This window comes from Psilocybe cubensis, chromosome 11 (genome assembly GCF_017499595.1).
Source record: "Psilocybe cubensis strain MGC-MH-2018 chromosome 11, whole genome shotgun sequence".
Lineage (NCBI taxonomy): Eukaryota > Fungi > Basidiomycota > Agaricomycetes > Agaricales > Agrocybaceae > Psilocybe > Psilocybe cubensis.
In genome coordinates, this window is record NC_063009.1 from 854,283 (window position 1) to 879,154 (window position 24,872).

At 45.2% G+C, this 24,872-nt stretch overlaps 8 protein-coding genes across 8 annotated transcripts; 3 read left to right on the top strand and 5 right to left on the bottom strand.

Annotated features, from left to right (window-relative positions):
• Positions 1-607: 607 nt before the first annotated feature.
• On the bottom strand, positions 608-1,792 carry JR316_0011430 (Accumulation of dyads protein 2; the record flags this gene model as incomplete). Its single annotated transcript, XM_047897086.1, has 5 exons — positions 608-746; positions 804-905; positions 968-1,121; positions 1,429-1,601; positions 1,659-1,792. 5 exons carry the CDS (start codon positions 1,790-1,792, stop codon positions 608-610), a joined length of 702 nt encoding a protein of 233 aa, XP_047743495.1.
• Positions 1,793-4,929: 3,137 nt separating this feature from the next.
• Positions 4,930-6,181, bottom strand: JR316_0011431 (uncharacterized protein; the record flags this gene model as incomplete). The annotated part of the gene is made up of 4 exons (XM_047897087.1): positions 4,930-5,432; positions 5,488-5,599; positions 5,661-5,967; positions 6,024-6,181. The coding sequence occupies 4 exons, from the start codon at positions 6,179-6,181 to the stop codon at positions 4,930-4,932; spliced, it is 1,080 nt and encodes a 359-aa protein (XP_047743496.1).
• An 801-nt stretch (positions 6,182-6,982) lies between these two features.
• Positions 6,983-8,086, bottom strand: JR316_0011432 (uncharacterized protein; the record flags this gene model as incomplete). Its single annotated transcript, XM_047897088.1, has 3 exons — positions 6,983-7,366; positions 7,423-7,780; positions 7,836-8,086. 3 exons carry the CDS (start codon positions 8,084-8,086, stop codon positions 6,983-6,985), a joined length of 993 nt encoding a protein of 330 aa, XP_047743497.1.
• A 335-nt stretch (positions 8,087-8,421) lies between these two features.
• On the top strand, positions 8,422-10,823 carry JR316_0011433 (Beta-1,2-xylosyltransferase 1; the record flags this gene model as incomplete). The annotated part of the gene is made up of 7 exons (XM_047897089.1): positions 8,422-8,576; positions 8,690-9,070; positions 9,136-9,506; positions 9,560-10,251; positions 10,331-10,416; positions 10,491-10,694; positions 10,754-10,823. The coding sequence occupies 7 exons, from the start codon at positions 8,422-8,424 to the stop codon at positions 10,821-10,823; spliced, it is 1,959 nt and encodes a 652-aa protein (XP_047743498.1).
• Positions 10,824-11,137: 314 nt separating this feature from the next.
• Positions 11,138-12,909, bottom strand: JR316_0011434 (uncharacterized protein; the record flags this gene model as incomplete). The annotated part of the gene is made up of 4 exons (XM_047897090.1): positions 11,138-12,048; positions 12,104-12,254; positions 12,312-12,381; positions 12,437-12,909. 4 exons carry the CDS (start codon positions 12,907-12,909, stop codon positions 11,138-11,140), a joined length of 1,605 nt encoding a protein of 534 aa, XP_047743499.1.
• A 337-nt stretch (positions 12,910-13,246) lies between these two features.
• On the bottom strand, positions 13,247-14,087 carry JR316_0011435 (Oryzines biosynthesis cluster protein J; the record flags this gene model as incomplete). Its single annotated transcript, XM_047897091.1, has 5 exons — positions 13,247-13,464; positions 13,536-13,569; positions 13,644-13,749; positions 13,823-13,905; positions 13,962-14,087. 5 exons carry the CDS (start codon positions 14,085-14,087, stop codon positions 13,247-13,249), a joined length of 567 nt encoding a protein of 188 aa, XP_047743500.1.
• A 3,527-nt stretch (positions 14,088-17,614) lies between these two features.
• JR316_0011436 (uncharacterized protein) lies at positions 17,615-18,760 on the top strand (the record flags this gene model as incomplete). Its single annotated transcript, XM_047897092.1, has 8 exons — positions 17,615-17,733; positions 17,786-17,807; positions 17,877-17,955; positions 18,020-18,127; positions 18,185-18,272; positions 18,328-18,385; positions 18,450-18,482; positions 18,548-18,760. 8 exons carry the CDS (start codon positions 17,615-17,617, stop codon positions 18,758-18,760), a joined length of 720 nt encoding a protein of 239 aa, XP_047743501.1.
• Positions 18,761-23,221: 4,461 nt separating this feature from the next.
• Positions 23,222-23,711, top strand: JR316_0011437 (uncharacterized protein; the record flags this gene model as incomplete). The annotated part of the gene is made up of 3 exons (XM_047897093.1): positions 23,222-23,279; positions 23,338-23,370; positions 23,433-23,711. Coding segments are annotated over 3 exons (370 nt in total), but the record flags the coding sequence as incomplete, so codon positions are not given.
• Between the last annotated feature and the right edge of the window lie 1,161 nt (positions 23,712-24,872).

Consider the following 24,872-nt stretch of genomic DNA (forward strand, 5'->3'; position numbering starts at 1 on the left):
GAGCAGGTGGTTATACAGCGGAATATATGCGCCGTCACGGTCTTCTACGGTAATCTCTCCTATGGCAGAGGGTAACTCCTGACTGATCGCTAAATAAAACTATACGACAAGCTATATCAAGCTTACCGTCGAAATAAGTATTGCTCCCATATGTATGCTTTTGGCCATGGGCCTGACCAGGGGTAGGTTGGTATATGGTTTACGACATGGCTTACAGTGGCGCGGAGGTGAACGGTAGACAGCAACTTTTGCTTCACTGAACGCCAAAACGTGATATTCTGCCAGTTTCCCACGATAGGAGAATGAGTTCGTGAGTGCAAAAAGAATGACAATATTATTGCGAACTACTAGCAATAGCAAAGCGAGCGACAACAGTAGGATGAAGGTATATAACAAAAGAACACAAGACAGGTATACGTGGGGCGAAGCATCAGTTATTCCCTTGCATGTTGCACAACTACATTCGTCAGAATCCGAAAATAGTGGTATTGATATGGTACAACAAAGCAAAATCTGGAGAAACAATGATGACATTGGGGAATAACGAAAACGAAGTATTCAAGCTCCAGCAGAAAGAAAGATTTTAAAGTGGTATCAACACATTAGATCAATCGACGCGCTTGGGGAAGATGCCCAAGGGGAGGGAGACTACTGTCATATCTTCTGAAGCCAAGAGCTCGCTGAGACCGACGTAGTAGGCGATGAAGGCTGTGGCGACACCGAATGCTCCACCAGCTTTGGTTGCACTGATAAGGGGGGATTTAGCCATCGGATCACTCCACTGAGCTATTAATGCTACGCACCTAACTTTACCGCTGAATTCACCGGCGGCTAACAGAGCGAAGGTGATGGTAAGGAAAGCGAAGAGGACGATGAAGCCAACGTTCTTGCGGAGTGCGGCAACACTAGATAAAGGTTAAATTTAGCACGAGAATCGAAATGGGAATAATCCGACGATGATACTGACAGCAAGAAGAAGGTGACCATCATCCATGCCACCAGGAAGATACCGAGAGCACTGGCGAGCTCGTCCTCATTTCCAGCGTACGACGCGACAATTCCGCTTCCAGGGATCAGGATGGTGGCATAGGCCAACCAGAAAGCACCGTAGGAGGTGAAAGCTATGAACGAGAGCAATGGATCAGTAAATTGGTCAAGAGCCAAGATCGCCAGCACGCCAAGGGAAAGTGAACTGAAATAGGTCAGGGGCCAGCCATTAACGGATAATGGTTATGCCTATGACGTTGATAACAAGGCTGGGCAAGTGTGGGGTAATTGCAAACCCACAATGAAAGCTCTACCCGCGACTATGCAAAAAATTGCAGCGTACCCGCCTTCCAGCGCCAAGGGATGCAGAGGAAAAGAGAAGTTTTGGAAAGGCTGACAGAGCCGGCGCGTCGAGCAGGCAGATACGTGAAAGCGGCTTACCTGTTCCACCGAAAACGTTGCCCCTAGGGAACTCCCACATGCCAGCGAGCAACTGAGCCAGTCCACCGCAGAAGATGGCCATACCAACAACAACGTTAGGAGTGTGGATACCACGCGTCTGAAGATTGTAGAGCGAGAGCATGAACGTGGTCGACGCGAACGAGAACAATCCACTGGGTAATCAAATAAGCCGACGAACACAAATGATATGGAATTTGCGCGACACGTACAGAGCACCTGGATTGCCGATCCTCGATGGACGAACAGCCTGGCCGTAGGAGGCTGGGAGAACTCCATTATTTCCAAGGGCCTGCTGGGGGGTAATGGCGTGGAGACCGTTTTTTTCGACGTCGTGCGAGGCCATTGTAGAGTTCGAGAGACAATAAGGGGAAGGTTAGGGAATGAAGGGGGGATGAGGGAGAACCGAAGGAGACGACAGAATCTATTTATGTGACTGTTGTGTTTGTATCGTATGATCGCGAGCCTTGGGAATTGGCACGATTGGGGATGGAGCGGATGTCCCACGATCACGGACCAAACAACACTTGGCCGTATATTCGTCGTTACAGTGGTCCCTGGCCTATCCATTACATATCCTTCAACCCATCCAAACGCGGCGGATCTCATAATAGATCTATTTTTCTTCGAATACAGGCCCTTTCGGAGAATTTTCAGTGCTACACGTTCCCTTCATTGAACCATATTAGACTTAGTTCACATTGCAGCGCCCATACAAACGTAAACCAGCTCACCGTAGGACCCGTGAGCCAACCGACATTGGCGAAATCATCACCTCCTCTCCCTCCTCCATCGTAAAACTTGCAAAACTTCAAATTTTCCTCGATCACCCACCCCAGAGCCAAGCCAAGATTACCAACGTTTGCATCTAACCCCCACATTGTAAAATCGTTTATCCGGAAAGCCATGGCGGAACAGAGTACAGTTCTCTTGCAATACCGGTAGCCACCATGTGTTCATTCTTCAATCTAGACTGGCAAATTTACAACAACACACCCTTTCCCCGATTAACGTTATGTTGGGCTATTTTTAGCTCTAGATCAGTCCAGTGATTATAGCGCTAAAACACCCGCGCTTCATTTCATTGCAAAACGTTCTAATTTTTGCAGTGCTTCTATTCTCCTGAACATCTCGCTCGACTAGAAATTTTACCACTGGAAAGTGTGTGTTATGAATTTCCTAATACTAACGTATTATGCAGGCTAATTGTCAATACAAGACTCCTTCAATCAAATGAATTCGGGTGTTCTAAAAATAAACAATTCCGGCATCCGGACAGTGGGCGTGTTTTTTCAATGGCAGTTGGAGTTACCAGTGTGACTGACTGACGTGGGTTGGAAATCGAAACTGAACTGCTTACATGTAAGCAAAAAGGCCAAATTTACCGACAATTCCCAGAGGAGCGCAAACCCTATCACGTTACTCCTATGTGTACAGGTGTGCAAAATATACTTCACGCCGCTTCACGCCGTGCTGCCAGTGAGTGTGACGAGCGATGGGCGACACGGAATGCGAATAGTCCGACTTCTCAAAAAATCTGTTCGGGTCCCGAAATATCAGTGAGCACGTACAGTACGCCCTTTGCCAGCTGGCAGGACTGTGTAGGGTACATAATTTTGGCGGGAAACACGGTGGATTCGGTCGGATTGAGCCGGCGCTAACAACTAAAAAACATAAACTAGATGTGATCTTTTTTTTCAAGTTTGACAGTAAGCGCCACATCGTACCGAACGGTCGTCATTGTCATATTCCTAAAACACAAGTCAAGGGGAAGACGGGGATCTCATACAATGCTAGAACAGCGCTTAACGGATGGAGAGCTGTGAAAGGAATATTTGCACGACCGCCGCTAACAACTACATATGTCTATTTAGTACATACGCATATATATTGTGACTGATGAAAGGTGGTGAACTGCAGCTATGTCGATATTGCATGTCCCCAAAACACTTGTAAGTTGAAACGCAACATACGACCATGACCGGCGTTTAACTCTGCGTACCCCAATGGACCGAAAAATTGGCCATCACATTTACAAGTGATTAGACTTTCCCTTGCTCCAACACAATAAATAGACCACGCAGATCATTGCTATGTATCCGCTGCTTCCTACTTTGATGTTCGCTTTCGAAGACTTAGCACTTATCAGTGATGATTATCATCCGCAAAAGCCAGACCGATCAGAAATTATTTATTAGTATCACTCATCTCATCAAACATCATTGACAGAATCTATTCATCATGGCATCAGATTCAGATTCATAATGAAGAAGAAAGTCGAAAACGCGGTGGAAGCCACCAGACATAACTTGTGACCTACTTCACATATGTTCGAAGTGTACCAGCAATTTGGGTAGAGAAGGAAGGGGCGTTGAAATTGTCATACACAGCGTGCGGTATGCAGCGTCCGTACCGGCAAACCTCAGGTAACCCCACCCGAGCCTCTGAGACGACGGCGTCGCCTTCAAGTCGAATGATTCGAGGAGCTCCGGTTCCGGCGACAATACATTACCAGATCACATAACCATAATATTGCAGCTTTCACAGTAGAAATCCCGCAGGAGGAGCTCCGTCAAACTTCAAGTTCTAGAGTTTTTGATGACTTGGCATCCATCCTACTCGTTGCCCACAAAGCGGCCCCTTAAAGTTAAAGTGAATGAACACCGAAAACGACCTCGTTGATAAGTGGTATTTAGACCGGGCATAGACTTTGGTATGCCCATATAATGCCCCTATCCAGACCCGCCGGGACCAACCATTTTCTCTTCTCCAAAATGCCTGAATCATTGTTACCCCACACCATCCCCACATTGATTCTCGAACTCCAAGTAAATAAGTAATTTCAATATGTGATATCACTACATACCCCGGGGCCCGGGGAATTCGAAGGTGAAGGAAGATCTAGAAAGATTCAAAGTCGTACTGTTGTTTTCTTAAAATGTATATTTACCATTATTGAGGCCGAGTGCGCAATGGACTTCGGAATCATACTACCGTCTTCGCAATAATCGTTGACCGGCCTTTCGAAGAGACATCATGAAATGCTCGTGATTGAACCACCACGCCAAGAACAAGGCGCTTCCTTGACACTAAAAGGAGAGGGAAAAAAGGAGCTCAAAGGCGGTGGAACATGAACAATGAACGCATAATGGCTATCCGGAACATCAAGCTGCAGTAGGCTATACATGACGCATGTATCTCACAGCTTTTCGAAGCTCCTGATTCCTGAATGTTGAACCGAGGAAATAATGCAGACTTCATTCGCAATTGGCGAGGAAAAATACTTCCGCTTGAATATCCGAGCTTTCAGCTCACGGAAGAATATCCCACCGCTCACGAGCATGAACAAAAGATAACGAAAATTGAGACCACACTCGGAGAATATGCGAGGTTGTTACTAGCAATTGTGCGCAAACCGGGGAGAGAACGTTTCAAGTTTTTGTATGCTATGGATGAACAGGAGTCGTTACAGTAGCTCCGACCTCAAAGCCAAACGAAACTGGTGCGTGTGGGTATGGTAAGGTCTCTGGCCACGATTTCCAAGTTCCTGCCACCTTCAGTGCGCTTGAGGATGATAACGCCAGCCGAGCCAGCCACACCAGAAGCGACCAAAAACTGGTCACATCCATTCTCCGCGTTTCCGAACTCCATACCACGGATTTGATCCAAACCAGTGAAGACCTGGTTAACAAGGACGAGTCCCTCGTTGGGTTGTCCTTGATTGACGTGCTCGAAAATAGCTATGGAGTCGCCGGTGGGAGTCTGGGTGCCGGTGTTGCGGTTGGAGACGTAGATGTATGGTGTCGGGAATGCAGCAGTCGGAGGAGGAATGAGGATCTCTGCCCCCGCCCATAACGCGCCGGGACTGGGGTTCGAGGGGATGATGGAAGCCGTGGCGTAAGTGATGACGGTACCATTCGGCTGAGCAGGCACATTTTGCACGCTCAAAGTCGATGAAAGCTCGTGGATCGTGAATAGACGGTCATCTAAGATATATGATTAGCTTGAATGAAAAGTATACGATTTGCAAGTTGGGCGTACTGAAAATAGCGATGTGCCTCGGACCGCTTCCCTTGGGCTGAGGAATAGACCCCTGAATGGCGTATACACCTGTGCTGGGGTTCTGCTTCAAGCGCCAAATAGTATCTCCGCCCTAAAGATAGTAGAAATTATTAATACCAATGCCTTTGCTATTATCGTATCATATGACGCACCAGGTCCGGAACCAGAACCTCTCCTTCGTGCTCTAAAGCCATGTGAGGGTGGGATACGCCTCCAACGGGTGGCGGGAATGTGATGAGTGGTGCCGACTGACTGAACTTGGACTGCTGTGAAGAGGTAGGTATAATTTTGCCATTTCCGGTATCGTAGTTCATGATTGCAACGGAGCCGGTTGATAGAGCAGTGGCGAACGCTGGACTGCTTCCTCCAGAGGAGACAGTGTCTATGGCGGCTGACAAACTTCCATCCGGGTTGATGAGGAAAGATTGCAGGGCTCCATTGCTATTCTCGTTGACAGCACTGTAGATATGTATTGGAAATCGCGTTCAAGGGTGTAGAAAAAGTAGGGTGCTCACTATAATAGACTTCGATTAGTTGGATTTAATGTGATCCAAGACGGGTTGCTCCCTGTGGGAGACTTGCTTTGCACGGAGAGGGTGTTGGTTGCCGAATTGAAGAGGTATGTTGCGACGAAGACGTCATATCCTCCAGCCAGAAACTTGAAAGCCACCATTTTGACAAAAGAAAAAGTAGACCCAAAAACCTACCAGAAGGGCGAAAAAGAGACCAGGGAAGGATGAATCGAGTTAGTCCAGCATTATTATATGTTCGCGCGAAGGGAAGCATACGAAGCATTCTCAACATGTGATGCATCTTCCCCAACTACATCTATATTTACTTCTGTGGTGCAACTGCCAGATTTCGTTGGATACCCCGACTTTGAACTTCTGGATATTGTTCGTTGCGACATACACTCGGAAGAGCTACGGGACGACGTAGCGCGAGTAACGGCAAAAAGGGCCGTTAAATATGACGTCCCGGTTGGCAAGAAACTCGGCATGGCACAACCAGCTGCATAGGATTCGTAAAGATAGGACAGATGCCGTCAGCATACTGGAGACCAACTCCAAGTTTTCGCGTATTATCGTGGCGACTTCTTTTAGGAAAGATGGCGAGAATGAACCGACAGTATGCGTTGAGGAAGCAGAGGATAATCCGGAATGAATATTTGTTGCAATTCGGAGGTTTGCACTATGAGGCAATCATGATAGAAACTTGGAGAAAGATGGTTAACTGATGCGAGAACCGAAGTTTGTTGCACATGATGAATGACGATTCGGATAACGGCTAGATGGGACTGACTAGGTGTAGCAAATTAGAAGCCATATATATGCGCACAAGAACCTACTTCGCCGAGGATCGAGCCGTTGTCGCGCTTCGGCACGGGTCCGTGAATGACCCAGAGATTTGCTGGTCAGGCAAGACTTCTTGTGATGAATTTCGCGACCGTGTTCGGTATCGAAAAATACCAGCCTCATTGTTCATCGTCCTCTGCAACCTCGGATTCATCGTCTTCTTCTTCGTCAGAGTCCACTTCTTCGAAAGAAAACGGCATTTCTTTTCCATTTCCCACTCTCCAAAATTTCCATTCGACCTTCTCGAGCCGCGGTGGTATTAGATATGGCGACCACTTGTCAAGATCTCCTGGTTGTATACCATTCTTTCGAGCAACCCAAACTGTCCGAAAGGATTCATCTTCGTACATCAAAGACATGCACCGGTCGCACTCTCCAGACCAAAGATTGTCGTTGACTTTGTCGGAGAGCCCAGTAATCGGAAGCCCAGGGCCAAAATCAGGCAATCGAATGAAGACCTCTTTCAGAGATTGAAGGGGAAACAAGACACGAGAGTAATGATACTGATAGAAAAGAACATGTGTCAGTTTACCGCCAGGGAGAGGAAAGGGGGACAGACGGGTAAGCCCAGGCCATTTGAGTACGAAATGATTGCTGGAGAAGGTGATGGAAGTCGAACAAGGATGCACGTATGGCAAAGGCCGCACCATATCCTCAAGAAATCCAGTTTAAGGGTAACCAAATCGCGAAAAGGAGAAACCAATGCCATCAAAAGCATGGGCGAAGGGTGCCGTACCCCGCGTATGTCGAGGTGTTTTACTTGAGATTCCAAATTTTTGAGGAGTGGTTGACCTCCGTCGCCAATATCGGAGACACCTATACAAAGCCAGTCAATCCTCAATGACGATAGACGTGTGAAGCCGGCAAGGTCCCAATGCGTCGCTTTTCTATCTTTTTCCTGGACGCAGTGTATGTGTCTGAAAACAAAATGAGTTGGGATATTTGAAGTTGATGATCACAAAGCGACAGCACCTGCACCAGCTTGTCTTGAGAACAGGAAAATAGGAATCACTTGTTTTCAGGTCTTCTGCTGAAACAATATACAGTTGACGAAACCATAAAGCTAGGCCAATGAGGCGAAACTCCCGGCACGACAAAGTAAAAGAACGAATGAGATCCCATGGTGGCTTTATGTTCTGTCCGATTGTTTCCTTGGGCTCCGGAATGGTAAGGATACAGTGCACGATTTCAGTGACAAGTTCCAGTGGTAGATTATGGTGCATGTTATTATGAAGTCAATAGCATATCAACGAGAGGTAGGCTGGACTTCTACTGGGGCCATCATTTTCAAGCAATCTCCGACACAATGTGAGTGCCATATGATAGGGGCCTGGTACCGAAGGGTGTACTTACATCAACTGACTACCCTTTGACGCTGCCTTTATATGAATTCTATTGGAACTAAGCTTGACGAATAATCAAAGTAGTTGTTCGGACTGCTGAATCACACTCAGGATGCGGACCGCTAATTATTGACTTACCCGCTCTGGCATGACGTTTCCATTCATCATGACCATGGCCTTTTAGATACCTTTTGGCAACAGACACTCTACTTCACATGCAGCCGTTGAACACCATAGAAAAACCATCGATTTACCTCACGTTCACCTATTCAAAAGTGCCCAAAGGAAGCTTCGATGTCAACGTCGCAACTCGGATTGGAGTCGATGGCGCGGGCGGTACGATCAATCGATACATTCTAGTGGCGGCTTGGTATGTGCAGCCGCCTGATTAAGTGAAGAGGGTCCAAGCTTGAATGTTGCGTATCGTTCCCCCTGTTGGATTATCCACAGTTCGTTGTGAACCACTTCTATGTCGTTGACTAGGACACGCAAAGCCCTGAAGCTATCACTTTTTCTGGTGGCTGCTGTACTTTTCGTCTTCATTGCCTTTCAAAACATTGCTCCCTTCCCGATACGAGCTGAAAATGTACGACTGCAACGAATACCACCGCAAATTCTAGCGGCAAATAGCACTCAACAACTGCCCTTCGAATCCCCAAAGCCGCCACTTGGGAAGCATCTGTATCGCCCCGATGGATTGTTGGAAGTTAACAACGACGGTGCACATCCTATATACGAACTTATGTCCCGAGCAGAGGCGGAATGGGTAGCAAAACACGAGCGAGCGAGCAAGACGCTTGAAGACGCTGTTTCTGAGTACAGGAGACGATATAAGCGAGCACCTCCCAAAGGATTCGATCTCTGGTGAGTGTTCTATTCCGTCCTACATATCGTAAACCGTGCTCAAGCAGCATGTATCGGTTTTTTAGGTGGAAATTTGCAGTAGAACATAATGTACAGCTACCGGACGAATACGATCAAATATTCATCGACTTAGAAGCATTCTGGGGGATAGAACCAAAGGATCTCATCGAAATTCGAAAGGAGATTGAATCAAAAAAAGGGACTTATACCATTGGCAAGAATGAGACGAGCCAGGTTGAGATCGTGGCACACACGTTCGAAGAGGACCAATATCCGAAGCTGGTTAATGGGACAAAAGACCTAATGGGTTTGTTTAGATTGTTTGAGGACGACCTTCCGCCTTTCCGCATTACCATGTCGCCGCAGGATAGACCAAACTTACTAAGCGACTACTCGATTAAAGCTGCCACTCTGGAGGCTGCGGCGTCACAGACATGTATTTATATCTTTTTTAACCTTCGTTTCTTAGCTGAATACTCATATCAATAGATATCCAACGCAGGGCGCTTCCAAAAGTCAAAACAGTAGGGTGGATAGCTGCTTGCCCACCAAATTCTCTTGCTCGTCAGAAGACCATTAACCTTGATAGTCCGCCACCGAGACCCTCGAAGAAAACGTTCATCTGGGATCATTTGCAAACGATGGATCCATGCAACCACCCTAACCATTTTTACCACCACGGTCAATTTCTCTCTCACAATATGGGGCCAAGTCCACAGTCCGCAATGGTTCCGGAATTTTCATACTCCTCGTCAATGATACATCACGACATTCGATTTCCAGCTCCGTATGGTTGGCTAGAGGACATTTATCCTCTCACTAATAACCCGGAATGGGATGACAGGAAGGACGAGCGCTTACTGTGGAGAGGCGCGAATACTGGTATATTTCACGGAAAAAACACCCGGTGGGAACAATCACATCGTGACTTTCTTGTCTCGTACACGAACAGTCTAGAGGGAACGGTCAATGTACTCCCTTCTAACAGAACCAGGGAGGAGAGACTAGGTGACCTACGTGAGCTCCGCGCTGCCAGAATCAATCCAGCAGTCATGGATGTCGCTTTCGCTGGGACACCGATATCCTGCTCTCCTGAGATATGTGAAGTTTTGAAAAAAACATTTCCATGGCGCAACAAGCAAAGCATTCAAGAGGCTGGAAATTACAAATACGTCATTGATGTGAGCCTACACTACTACTGCCTTCTCCTGTTTTTTGGAACGAGATTGGGACTTTTTCCCTGACTGATACTTGTTTTAGGTTGATGGAAATGGTTGGTCGGGTCGATTTAAAAAACTCATGACAACCAACTCTCTCGTTTTCAAATCGACCATCTACCCAGAATGGTGCGTGATATTTTTTGATAATATGATATCTATGTGTGAAGAAAATCTAACGAAACACGGTGCCTCGTTGTCAGGTTTGCAGACCGTGTTGCACCATGGGTGCACTACGTACCCATCCAAATTGACCTCTCAGATTTGCACGACGCACTAATTTTCTTTCGAGGAGATGGGAATGGTGATGGTGCCCATGAGGACTTGGCTCGCAAGATCGCGATTGCAGGAAGACAGTGGAGTAAGACGTATTGGAGAAAAGAAGATCTAGCAGCATACTTTTATAGGTAGGTGCATCTGCATGTCAATATATGCGTTTACTTGCGTATTCAATTTCAAATAACAGGTTGTGCCTAGAGTACATTCGACTTATGAGTGCCGACAGGAAGTTAATGAGTTATAAGGATGCCGCATAATTTTCTTTGGAATCTAGATTCTTCAGAGTTAAATAACTATAAAATAACTATCAACACTTCTGGCAATTCAAACAATCAACGAAGGGGGTTTGGGATGTATAAACACTATGTACAACACCGGCGTGCTAGTATATAGGCATACTGAATACTGTAATACTACCATAAGTGGTCGATTTAGGTATATACTTCTCCAGCGCGGTCAGATCCTTGCAGGAAAATGTTTTGATCATGACCATTATACCATCCGCGAGGTATTGAAAACAACTGTTATGGGCATATTCCCATTCACATCTTGAAGTGGCGTCAATGTAATATTAAGCTCTGCACATTAATTCGACATACCGATTGGCTAATTCCTCGAGCGCACCGTCGATGACAATCCAAGGATCCATATCGGAGCACTTGACCTTATCCCAAACTTCAGCCTTTTCAGCATTGTCTGGCCAAGCTCCCAATAAAGCAACCCAATCTTGTATTCCCTTCGCAAGGTTGGGCGAGATCGCTTGCTTTGCTTCCTCGTAGTCGCTATCATCCGAATCGTATCCTTTCATAGGGTTGCTGTCTCTGTTCAACGGGCCGTCCTCACCATCTGGATAGTCCGAAGCAATATTGGCGAATTTTCTGAGAACTGGTTTCAACTTGGTTTCGTCTTTAAGACGTCGAGGATGCCCTGGTTCTTCCCCATCGTCTGACTCAGAGTCCGTGACGTACATATCGTCCAGTTCAAATTCCAGCCAATCGGTGGCGTTATCTAGTCCCGGGAATACCTCATCAATTGAATTCCAAACAGAATCTTTTGCCCGCTTGAGGCCGAATTCGAGAATTTTTAGACCGCGTGCGCGAATCTCCTTAGAGGTTTGGGTAGAGAGATACTTGACAATTGCGCGTAGAGTTGTGTCAGACATGGTGGAGGAATATGTTGTTATATCGAGTATGCGAAGGAGGGCCTTGGTCTGTTTACATTCCATGAAGATCTCGGCTGCATCAGAATAAGATATAGCAGGATATTTAGAAAAGGCATTCTCGCGAACGAATGTGATGAGTTGCTTTTTGAGGGTAGGATACTGTGATACCAGTCGGCGGTAAAGCCCAATCGTGGGACTTTTCTGAAATTCGGCGATGCGTTCTTGATACTGGCGCTCACACAGTTGAGTGGAAAAGTCTTTCATGGACTGATTCCAATGTTTGTCCCAAAATTTATTCCCTTCGGGTTGTTCCCCATTGGCTATGTTGTTAGCAGTAAGGCAAAAGAATCAAAAAAGAGACGGAATTGTACTAACCGGGAAATTGTTGCAGGAGCCCAAATACTTTGTCCGTCTTTTCAAATTGCTCAATATCATCCAATATCCCGTCAATCGCGATTTTTCGACTCCCTGAAATCACGAGCAATTCCCTCCACATCCAAACAAGCATATCACCGATACCTCCAGACTTGTTCTATGTCAATACACTGCCATTAGTAGCCGATAATGGATGGAGGTTACATACCACCTTGTAGATACTTTCCCCACTAGACCCAGATATATTTATATCGAACCTCTGGTCGCCATATTCCGCACTGTTTTTGAGTAATTAGCAAGAGACGAAAGCTTAAAGGACACTGTTCGACAAACCGGCTTTTGCAGCTCCAAATGTCACCGACGATTGTAGAACACAGAACTAATGATGGTCTTATCAGTTCCGGATCTGCTTCTTCCTCTGCCATGACTCGCCAGAGTTCCGGAAGCCATTGCACAATTTCTTCAGATATTTCAGACATCATTTCGCTCTGTCTTTCATAACCATCTTTCCAGTCCCTTTTGCAGTGCTTTTGTAGCGCCCTGATTTTCTCATTGAGAGAACGTTTGTGATCATTATATCCGATAGACTTGACAAAATTTTCGACCGGAAGGGCCTGGAGTATTGAGCGTGCTAGTTTGATTGCTTTTCGCGAATCAGGCCCCTTTAGTTCGTCTGGATCGATGTTTTCGGCAATGAACAATGCATCAGCAAGGAGTTCGTTAAGGCGTGAAACAGACGTAGTTTTTGTAGATGGCGTGCCCGCAGTGGAATAACGTCTTTTCTTGGTAGTAGAGGCGCGCGACATGTCTTGACTGCTTTCTGAAGAAAGGAAGATGACTCGACGTTGTAAAATTTTTGAAACAATGCCCCTAACATTTTACCATAATAGTTAGTTAATAATCCATTTTAAGTTAAAACTCCAACAACAATTTAAACTCCGATTTGCGGCTTTCACCGCCGCTTTCACACGCCTCGCTACTTGCAATACCTGGACCTTTCCTTGACGATTGCAGTTTTGCAGACTAACTGACGCAATATTGTTTGTCTTGTATATTAATAAAACATGCACTTTGTTTTCATGTATCTCCAGTTTTCGATGTTTTGTATCTAGAAAGTCGATGCTGAGGTATGTGTGACCATGATCATGCGGTTGAAGAGTCAAAATTTGGAAGTGTCTCTGGCACGACTTCTCCGCCTACAACAACCGGCTCAGCATCGAGAATCACCACCGCATATCTTGCCCAGCCCGGACCAGGGTTCTGATAACCGTGCGTGTTCGCCTTGCGAACAAGAATATCACCTTCTTTGATATGAAATTCTTCTTTCTCGCCGGGACCCGTGCTTATAACTTCGCCTTTGACTGTCATTATAGCGCCAATGATTAGCAAAGTATAATTATGCATCTTCGAGTAGAATATTTTTTGCACGCACTCATTATTATATAATCGATACTGTTGCTTCTATGCTGTTATCCGGTCAAGGAGAGTGAATCCGTGATGAGCTATGATCTTGAATATATGAGAAAAATGTGGGACGCACCATAGGGACCTCTGCTCCAGGCGCCAGATCCTGAACAATGAAATTTGTACCATTGCTGTTCACAAAACCGCCGAATCGGTCTCCAGGTCTATGTGCCCCGTCAAGTCTGGGCGTCGTAAAGCAAACAAAAGCATTGCATCAATGAAAGTGTATTATACCCATATAAATATTGCACATACTCTTTGCCTGTGTTGCTGTCCTTTGAGGGAGTTTCACTTGTTCTCCATAGAAGGGCAGTTGTAGCACCCCAAAGACCGGTTTCCTGTAATCAATGAATATTTAGTTAAAGGAACACGGATTGAGTAACGATTTACTCACATGAAAAGGAATGTTATCTATCGTTGTATTGTTTTCGTCTTTTCCAACTCCACTAACGATTCTCGTTAGATTTCTCGATAGCTCTTGTGGTTTTACTGGAGGTGGACGCTGGTGCTCTACGGCCATTGTAAAGTTTCTGAATCGTGATGGTCAGGTAAGACGTTAGTGCTCTAAACGATCTGTGTGCACCCTATTTATTAAATCACAAGAAGTGGTAGTCTTTATTTACGTAGCCTTCAAACCTATAAGGTGACCCCAGGTGCGATTTGCCGATGTCAGGTCGGCGCATGTTCCATACCATTTACAGTCAATCTCTACTATTGCAATAACAAACGATTTTTCAACCAGTTTACCCCAAATTACAGATCCTGAAATATGTGTTCACAACCTAACTTGACATTTCTTCCATTTTAGTCGGGGAGCATGCGTTAGAACTGACCGCACAGGAAGAACATTCGGACGGGGACGATGAAGCAACGCAATAATAGGTAATGGTTGTAAATGTTGCCCCGGTTCCAACACTCTCCCCAGGCTTACTCGAAGCAAGGGGCCTTAAGAGATTTAACACATAGGCACCGTGGGTAAAATGTTTATGCCTGATTATGCCCATGACTGTGGTTACAGTGGGCATTGCGGTGAACCCTCTGTCAAGCTCAGACACCGAGTTCAACTGTATGAGCCCGCAATCACGGTGTGCCTCAGAAGGGAAACGGTGTATACTATTTGTACGAGTAATCAACGTCCCTATTCGCAGCGGGCGCTTATTAATAATGCTTTGCCCATCGGCAAAAAGGACAAGATCCCCAAATGCCTTGCCAAGGCATTTGGAGGCGTCCAAAGGCCCCAAGGCCCAAATGGCCTTTTATATTGACTAATTAGAGACTCGGAAGTCTAAAAGACTCCGAATCCTTGATTCAAACCAAATGTTTTAGGTAGCTCTAAATATAACCCAATCATTTGGATAACCTTTGAGAGTCCCGAAAACATTTGGACAACATTTGAGAGACCCAAAATTTTAATTGGTTCACACACTAATGCTCGTATTTTATTCCTAGCAGCCACGTCAGGCAATCACACAATATAAATAGTAATCAAACGAGAAATTTCATTGAATAGGATTCTAATACAACAGAGGCTACACAGAAACAATATGATTTGTGACTACACAGCCAACGGGCAAGCGTGTGAAAAGGTTACCATAACTCGCATAATTTGATTGAAGAAGATCTAGAACGATTGAATCATAGTAAGCAAAATGTAAAATATATGCGTGTCAAATGCACATATATGCGCATATACTCACATTTAAGTTAACAGAAATGGCTGTATAGTCATTCAAGGTACTGGTAGAGGAAATGGAACTTGGTTAGTTGGAGTTGCCCAATGAGACAAGTAAACAATAGTGCTTTACCTTCAAGCTCTGCTCTGTGTGCAAGCATGTTTCGCACTAGCAAGTACAGTCATCAGAGCGGTGGAAATGAAAGTGGAAAGAAAGGGACTGGGGGCCGTGTCGTGAATATGTCTCAAGTTATTATACAGAAAAATGAGGTTCAATCTCCGATTTAATTTGTACATGGACTGGCGTGGTTTTGCGGAAATTGACTCGACTTGACGTCATGTAATAATGCTACGGTCAGCAAAATTTCTCCTTGCAAAATCATTTTGTGTGAATTGCAATCCCTGTAATCGTTTGGCATGTATTTCAATCCATGTAATCATTTGGATGGATGTAAATTTGAATTCAAGGTTTTGTGCTTTGTTTCTATTGTTGTTCAATGTTTTTTGTAATGTTTTATGGCAAATAAATGATTAAAAATTGACTTTAAGCATACGAAATCATTTTTAATAAATTTCGAGGTTCACAAATGTTTGTAGAGTCTCAAAATGCCCTCCAAATGTTTGCGGCGCCTCCAAATTTTGTTCAAATGTTTCGTGGGAAATTATCGTGTCACATGAAACATTGACCTACCGTAAAAGGCATCAAAGGCATTTGGGGGTCTGGTCACTTTTGCCGATGCCAGTGGTACAGGCGCCCGGTCAAGTTTGGAAAGTCCGTCTCTCCAGTTTCTTAAGTTTCTGTTTATGGGCCCCGTTTTATCATCTACTTTGACTGTTTTGGCATCTGTAAACATCCCTAATCATCGTTGTATACTATTCAGTAGTACGCGTGCCTTGGATATGAAAGCTAGAGTACTGAAGGTTGACTGAAGGCATTTGTTAAACCACATCTCATTTTCCACTGTTACCAAACGTTGGAAAAGGCGGCGGGAATTTTCTGGGCTTTGCGAAAGCCTTGCGATTATATATTTCGAGTTTTACTTTTCAAGCCCTTTGAACCTTACAAGCATATTTCCTTGTTGGTTTTCTGTCGGAGTTCGTCGGTCCTAGCCGCTCACTCTCACGAATCCCACTGGTCACGTGCTAGAATGATCAGTTGTGAAAGTGACACAATCACAAGTAACGCGTAACGTTCCTTGAAGATCACCACTGTCATTGTGGCCGCAGGATTAGCTCCCGAGTCAAAACTTTGCCTCTGCTTCATCTGATTCCTTGCTTACTATGTCTAGATATGTCGTCTTGACTATGCGGTAACCAGTGTATATGATTCTCCGCTGCCAAAGTCAACTGAAGGATCGATAAACAATGGCCTTATTATCTACGACAACGGTATGTCTTTATCATGATGAAGTTCTCACTTCCATCAATCATTTTGAAGACTGTTGTTGGATAGTTCCACGCAAGTTGAATGGAGACAGTTTTAGTATGGTCATTGGAAGGGACGATTTCTCGCGAGTTGCGATGTGGCGGATTTCAAAACAACTAAACGTCCGAGTCCTCGTCGACCTTACACGCCATATATGGCGAGACTGTTGCCGAGATTACTTCGCCCTTGTGTTGAGTTCTTCGAAAGGGCTTAATTATAATTAATCCGCGTATTCATCCAATCAATCAACTTGGCGTAGAATGGCTCGGAGTACGTTGGCCATGATTAGCCATCAAGTGCGTTTTTTCTCCACGCTTAATTGTAGTGGATACTGAACCACATTATCATTCGCATAGGCGTTATGGTTTCTGCAGGTGTTTCTAAACAGTTATTGAACGTTTCTCGTTCCGAAGGCTGTCAAATCAGGGTGAAGGCCTGAAGGCCTAGACTCATGCTGTATATGTCATAGCATGGCACTTTGCTCGGACTTCTTCCTAAAGAACCCAAATTAAGTCGTGGCGGTGTCGTAATTATCGCCTATTTTATAAAAACAAAGTAGCATTCGTTGACTCTTGTCTGTTACCTGTCTGCAGTCGACTGTCGGTTGTGTTCCCTCACTCTTCACGGTATGCTCCCGACTGGTTTTGGGATGTCGTCAAGAGGGCCACAACGGCTGCTGTCTCGAGCAGCCGACAGGACGATGGCTATTCATGTGGGCGCAAGCTTGGTAACATTTACGGCCTTTTTCTTGCCACTGATACAAGCTGAATCCTACTCAGTTCCAGCTTTTTCTATTCGGTAATGCCGTCAAAACATTCCTTGAAATATACACCGCTTACACATATCTATCATAGGATTATATCTATCGATATTTACATTTTGCATACACCTAATCTGGATGAACAGACGCCTCCCTATAAGGTGGCCTTTTGCTGCAGCTGCCCTTGTCATGTTCAGCATATCCACGGCTGACATGGTCATATCGGTTTACTATCTTTTTCGGTATACTCTTAACAACTTGGTTATACCAAGTCGCTACCCGACAATTCTATTCTTCATCACGAACAAGTACGTCTTGTTTATCCCTCGCTGAAGAAGATGCCATTGAACAATTCTTTAGCGCATTTGCAGACGCTATTCTAGTATGTAGGTTCTGCCTTAGTTGCCGAATCAGAGCTCACTAGTGCTCTTGACATCAATTCGCGGCACAGATATATCGCTTCTATACCATTTGGTGTCGAGAAAAGCGCTATATCCTTCCTCCATCTGTTATTCTTTTATGCTCTTCCAGTACGTCGATGATGTTATACAATTAAGGAAATGTTCTAACTTCTAGACTTCTATGGTCATTCAGTATTCGGATATCTCTTTTCCAATTCTCCTTCAGACCGCCTTTACAAACTCGTCCCTGTCTCGATGTGGATGACTTTTGGGCTTAATGCCTGCTTGACATTACTTATAGGTGACTCTAGTGCATATTCTTCACACTGCTAGGCCTGACAATTGTTCTCTTACTTAGCGGGCAGATTATTCTGGTCCGGGCGGAATTCGAGTCCTATACTTGGGCCAGATCTCTCACGGAGGTATTTCTGTCTCTGTGCCCTAATGTAAGTCGCAACTGCAACAATGTTCTGTCATGTTTTCTAATCTGTCAGGGATTAGCATAGATTCAGGTTCTATATACTCTACGTATCTGCTACTGGACCTGATAACACACTGGGTATGGCTCTCTTCACGCAAACTTTATCTAGGCATTTCGTTTCTAATTGAAAGTTCGTTCATAGACACTCTTAAGGGCAGGCTTGAACCAAATAGTTGTCTGTTATACTTTAATGTTTTTGGTAATGGCTCCAGAGTGCTAACGGTATATGAATTGACACAGGGAATGGTTCCTACTTTGATCATTATTAGAATTAGCCTCCGCAGGGCTTCTTTGAATGGATCCACAATCTTACCACGCGCCGGAGGCTCCAGTACGCCAGTTCTCGACTCTATCTTCAGTACAGTTGGTACTGGGGCGCCCAACACTGCGCCTCAGTCACCTCGTGGAGGGGGAGGCGAACAATTGCCTCATGAGCTTACCGAGACGGCCTGATGTTAAATCTAGAATCCATTCAGCTGACTCTTTGCTCTGTGGCTGAAAATCGGAAAGCGCTCATGAACGTAACGCCATTTGATGAACATGCACGAAGGCTAATTTATTGAAACGCAATCGAGGTCGCCGTCGATTAGTGTGGTAATTGCACACAGTTCTGATAGTACCGAATAAAAGGACTTCTCTGGTGACGGCGATCTCTAATATCAAAACTTACAACTTATTGTAAACAATGGTTCGGAGGTTTCAAGAACACGTCTTGGGAAGGGGATTGCGGCCCTGCATGCGGGGTTGTTAATAAGTAATGTGTACCTTTTCCGTTTTAAACAAGTCGTCTAATTGCCTTTTGCTCAGAATCGAATGCAGACCTGATTGGTCGTCTAATGTGTTGAAATGCTCATGTTATTATCTCATGTTCCTCGCAACTAGTTCGCATTTGCGGCCTATCATTAATGCTAATTTACGTTACAGAAACGCAATAGCAGAACGTGGTTTAAATCCATGTTCTCTAGTGCCTATTGAACGATTTCTATCGCCGAATCCATGAGTGAGTAGCGCATTACGGCTTACCACATGGCTTCCACATGGACTTATTTTCTCCAATTGCTGCTAACATTTACATCAGCTAGATCTCATAGACTGGGGCATCATTGACCAGATAATGGGCCTTAACCGACTGACTGTACTTTATTTTGATGATGCGGTCAATGATATCACCTTTTCAAACATCGGTGGCCTGGAATACATATAATGGATAGCTCAGAGCATGATCGGGTATGAAGTTGCCGGACAATATTTGGATTTCTACTATCCTGGTCCGTCTCGCCTATTCACTGCCACTTCGTACCGCTTCCCAACACTTCTCAGCCGGACCTCCGTTCTCTCAGAAAGAAACTCCAGGGCTCCCCAGGGCGTGTGACCATTCCCTGTGGGAGCGTTATCTTTGACGTTGGCAGCTTGCCTAATTGTCCAAAAACCGACCATGACTTCTCATAGTCGAACTAATTATATTTGTTGCTATCAAAATGAACACATTTTTTCTCTAGCTCGAGGGGCTTTCTTGTCGACCTTGCGCTATGTATATCGAAGGCGCAGCAATGATTCACTGGATTGTGACTGTTAATTGCTTGGCGGATGTGCAGTGAACCCTTCCCTTGCTCTCCCCCAACCAAGCCCCGCGTTCACTGGAGCCGCGCTAATGGAGCGAAGTATGCTCGATGAGGTGGAACTTATTGGAGGGAGGACGCGGACAGTAGTCCCTATGCATCGTCCCTTGATACCATTCTTGAAGGAGCCATGGTCCTCGAAATCAAAATACCCAGCGATTATGGTGCGTGAAATTATTTCATGCGATCGTCGGTGCATCCTACTGATGCTCTAGTCCTAGCTTGAGACCTTTCTCTACGGTTAGCTTGGTGCTGCAAAGTCGAAATGCCGACTTCTGATGCTTGTAATAGGTGTATACGTAGTGCTTTTTTCCTGTTGCTTTTATACCCTAGTGAAGCAGAGGATCGTGCGGAAGACGACTCTGATAGCTTCCAGTTTACTCTTCATGCTCGCGACAGCCGATATACTCGTCACAGGCTACTTCTTCTTCCATTTCGTCTTAAAACAGCCCAGGGTCAGCGTTCCAAGTACGAACAGCAATCATGAAACCTGGAATCGGATTCTGGAGATTAAATTTGGGTTTTATGTTGTGGCAAAGTGAGTTTTCAAACTGCATGTTGATGAAAGAGTACTTAGCTGGATGTTTTCAGTGCGATTGCCAGTAGTCTTTTGGTAAATTTTAACAGTGCGCTTGTTGGCAAAATCTAATCATCCGCTAGATTAAGCGATGTTATGAGGTGTGGCAAAATAAACGGATCGTGATCGCACCAATAGCTATGGTGGCGTGCGGCACAGGTACGCTCCAGTTTGCGGTTAATAAATTGTTAATGAATATTCGAGAACTGACGGATATTCCAGTCATTAGCTTTGTGTCATTGGGTGCTGCTCAGTTGGGAGATAAATTACTCGCGGCCAGTTTTATTACTTCTGCAGCAGCAAACCTGTCAATTACTTTGCTAATAGGTACGTCACATATCCTTTTGTCGAACCACATTAACTCCGTAGTTGTAGGCCTTAGAACCTTGTGGACATCACGGAAGATGAATGGGTTTTTCAAGATGGACTTTTCCGTTATTTGTGATTATTTTATTGCCCTTATGTGAGTCTTCGACATTGAAAAGGCCTTAAAATTTGGCTAATACAAAGTACTTGAAAGTCTTGATTCCGGTGCTTTTTACAGCCTTTCAATATCTCTATACCTGGTTTTTCATACAGTGAGTGACTTTCGTCCAATTGTTCTGTTACTGGTTTGGGAGTGTTAACGGGCTGTTTGATTTTAAGCTGGTGCTTAGTGCTTCTTTAACTCAGATAGCCGTGAGTCCAAGTGGGAATTGTCTTGGCTGATGAATTCAAAGTTGACGCGTAAGATAGGGTATTACTATAGGTGGCGTGGTGTTGCGAAACTCGTCCTGCGAAAGCCTTGGCGGGCTGGCAGCCTCTACCACAACTTTGCCGGAAACTCGGGCTGGATATGGAATCGTAGAACGGACACGGTCCCGCCCGCGACTAAACTTGAGTATTCGGACAAACGTAGTTCCAATTAGACGCCAGAGGAGTGACAGTGTTGGTACGGAAACGCAAGAACATAAGTAGGAACATAGCAAGAACCATCGTAGCATATATGTAATATTATTACTGGCAAGTTGTCCTGCAGAAGGCCTCCCGGCATTGGTGTGGTTACATTTCAGCCGGAGTGAAAGAAAGATGTATCATTTTCAATTGACGCGATACTTCGTGGAGATTGGATGATAGAGGCGCACAAGAGTCATACCGGCCACTTTGGGCTATCGGCCGATCTTTCAAAAGGCGGATCGACAGTGCGTACTTCTCCGGAATGGATGATGTTGAAGACCATGGAGTATCTGTGGTTTTGCTTCCTGGGAGCGACTCCAAAGGCTGAAGCGCATGGCTTTTGGTGAACGGAGTATATTGACTTGGCGGAAGTTGCTAAAATCGTCAACATGTACCCACACTGCTTGGCAAAAGGTCCGCGAATTCTCATCAGTGCCAATGGCCCAGCTTACAATCTAGTGCCAGCGTCGCACATTTCACATCATGGTCTATAAGTAGAACCCGGTCTATTGGGATGAGAGTTGGATCCCAAGCTGGTCTATTCTCTCACTCCTCCTTACCTTCACGTCGGGACGATAACAATCCCTCTTTTCTCTTCCTTGCACACTTCCACCCAGGCTGCCCTAAGGCACTTTCTGACCTCAGGGCGTTAGCCCACGACCTCTAACGATGGCCAGCCTCCTTTTACACCCTTGGAAGACAAATAGTGGGGGAAGCTCAGTGGGACATGTCAATATCATTATTCCAGACAAAGACGGTGGAGACGAGTCAGTGACAACGGATAATGACTACTATTCCTTGAACAAGTACAGTGCAGCGGTCCTGGTAAGCACTCTATTGAGCTCTATTTTCTGTAGATATGGCTGACGTTTATCCTCAGTTCGAAGTGTTCCTCTATGGTAAATGCTCATGAAATCCTGGCTAATGTGCCGAAGCGGTGCTAACTCGCTGTCTCCCATGGTTCAGGAATATATTCAACTCTATTTGCAATATGCATACGCGTTCTCCTAAGGAATAAGAGGACGACTCAAAAAATGCTGCTGGCGTGCGCCATGGTCATGTTTGCGCTTGCAACGGTCGACGTTGTTTTGGAAATAAGCTTTTTGTTTTGGTTCATCGTGAAGAACAACACCATTCCACAATCCGACGTTCACTTCAAATACTTGATATATATTACGAGCAAGTAAGCCAACCGTTTTGTGTTCATCTGGGCGGCATATCACTCATTCAATGTTCAAAGCCTTATCGCCGACAGTCTTGTGGTATGCAACTTCCGCTTTACGTTTTCCTCCATGGCACTATTCATCCTCATCTTTCCTGAATAGATATATCGCTGTCATACCGTTTGGAATCGTAGCAAGCGCGTGATCATCTTGCCTTGTTTTTTGTTAGTCTGTGGCACTGGTGAGTGTATCATAATTTCCACGGTGATGTTTATTTTACTGAAACACTTTCTTGCATAGGTTTTGGATATGGTTTTATTGCAGTATCAAAAGAAGACTACCGGTTCCGCCAACTGCTGATCGCTTTTCTTTTCACGACTGTCGCACTAAACATGCTAGTTACAGTGCTCATGGGTAAGTTTTCTCACGTCGGCGGCGCCTGCCAAGTCTCATGAGCTTTTTTAGCGGGCCGTATCTGGTGGATTGCACGGAAGGCCCGTACCATTCTCGGCCCAAGGTTATCATCCAAGTACACCACTATGATCGCAATAATGTAAGTACCCCTTCTGATGAAAACCAGACGGTCTATTTTTAGACACGCTCACGCCTACTCCAACAGAGTGGAATCGAGCGTTATCTACTCAATATACTTCATCCTTGACGTGGTGATACAAGATGTAAGCTCCAGGCTCTCACAACTGTGCTTTGGCTGATATGTTGCTTTTTCTAATCCAGCTCATATTGGATGCAGGACTGGCTCAAATAGTGGTACGTTAAAATTTTAGCTGCTAACGTCCCATCTTTGTTCTCTGATCTCCAACTTATCATAGGGAATTGTTCCAACGCTTATTATAGTTCAAATTGGGCTGGGTCAAGATACACATGACGTGGACACTTCCGCTAGTATGGTGCAGACCGACGGAAGAGGGTTTACCACAACAACGAATGATTATAGCTACGACGTGCCGCCATCGGACCCTCCGCCCGCGTTGTCTCCAGTTATCCCCCCTCTACTATTCTCTCCCACACAACAGACCACGCTCAGATCAAGTCGAATATTTGAGGTACGGCCGCGGATGGACGAGGATACGGAGTGCGGATATTCGTAACATGAAGGTGCTGAAGAGATGCTATTTATTCTGCCTTTCCGGAGTGTGTATGATGAGAACCTGACGGGAAGTGACGCGAGACCCAGAGGAGCGGTGTTAGGGCATGTCACAGTGCCTCATTATATTACTGCCTACGGTTCTTAGTTCAAGATTCGAACATTGCTCGTTCGAAATGACCGCCTGACAGCAGGCCCGGCGGCCTTCACGACATCAGTAACCTTCCTTCCACATGGACGGCTGTATTACCATTATCATAATCATGTATATTCTTATAGAAGACATTCATGCTCATGTATTATACCACACACACACCATCTTTTGTGTATTTAGAGTGCACCCGTAATCCATTAAGCACCCTCCATTGACAGGTCCCGTTGGTTCGGAGCCTTGAAACAATGCATTGGATAGATTAACTTCCGTCAACAGGAGAATTTATAGCGGCTATTCTGTCTCGTGCCATCATCTTTGATGTAAATGACGAAGTGAGCCTACTACTGGTGCTAAAGGGCGATGAAGAAAAGATGAGACCCATAAGGCTCTCATCGTGGTCATCACTCGGATACATAGTCAGGTAGTGCATTTTGGTGCATCACTACTAATAAGCCATTAAGATCCTAAGTAAAGATGCTCATCTGCAGTTAAAGAACTGGTAGCTTACTTCCATGCCCATTCCTGGAAGTTAGAGCACTGATGTTTTTGACTTGTTACTCTGTTGAAAGGCCTCTGCGACCTGGCCGTTGGCTTGTCCTCTTATCGGCTGAAGTATGTGCCAAATTAAAGGAGAGTATTATTCTTCATAGAAAGGCCTCTTATAACTACAATCACTTGCCATTGGCAAGTGGTCGTTAATCTTGCGGCGGTCAGATGGTTGAGTCCAGGAACTGTTTAAACTCAGATAATCGGAGATTCATCTGAATAAGCGGAGTTTTAAGTAGCCACATAGCAGACCCAAATACTTGAGTACCGACTTCAAACGTAATCGCCACTCTCTACGCTCACTGAAAAATGTTAGTTGCTAAAATTCCGATGACACTCGTACGTAGATATAGGACGCTCAAAATCTTCAACTAATAGCCTCTTTCCTTCAACAATCTTTCATCTACACAACTGGCCATCAATTTGATCCGTGGTAGATGCCGCAGTGTATAAGGTCATTTTACG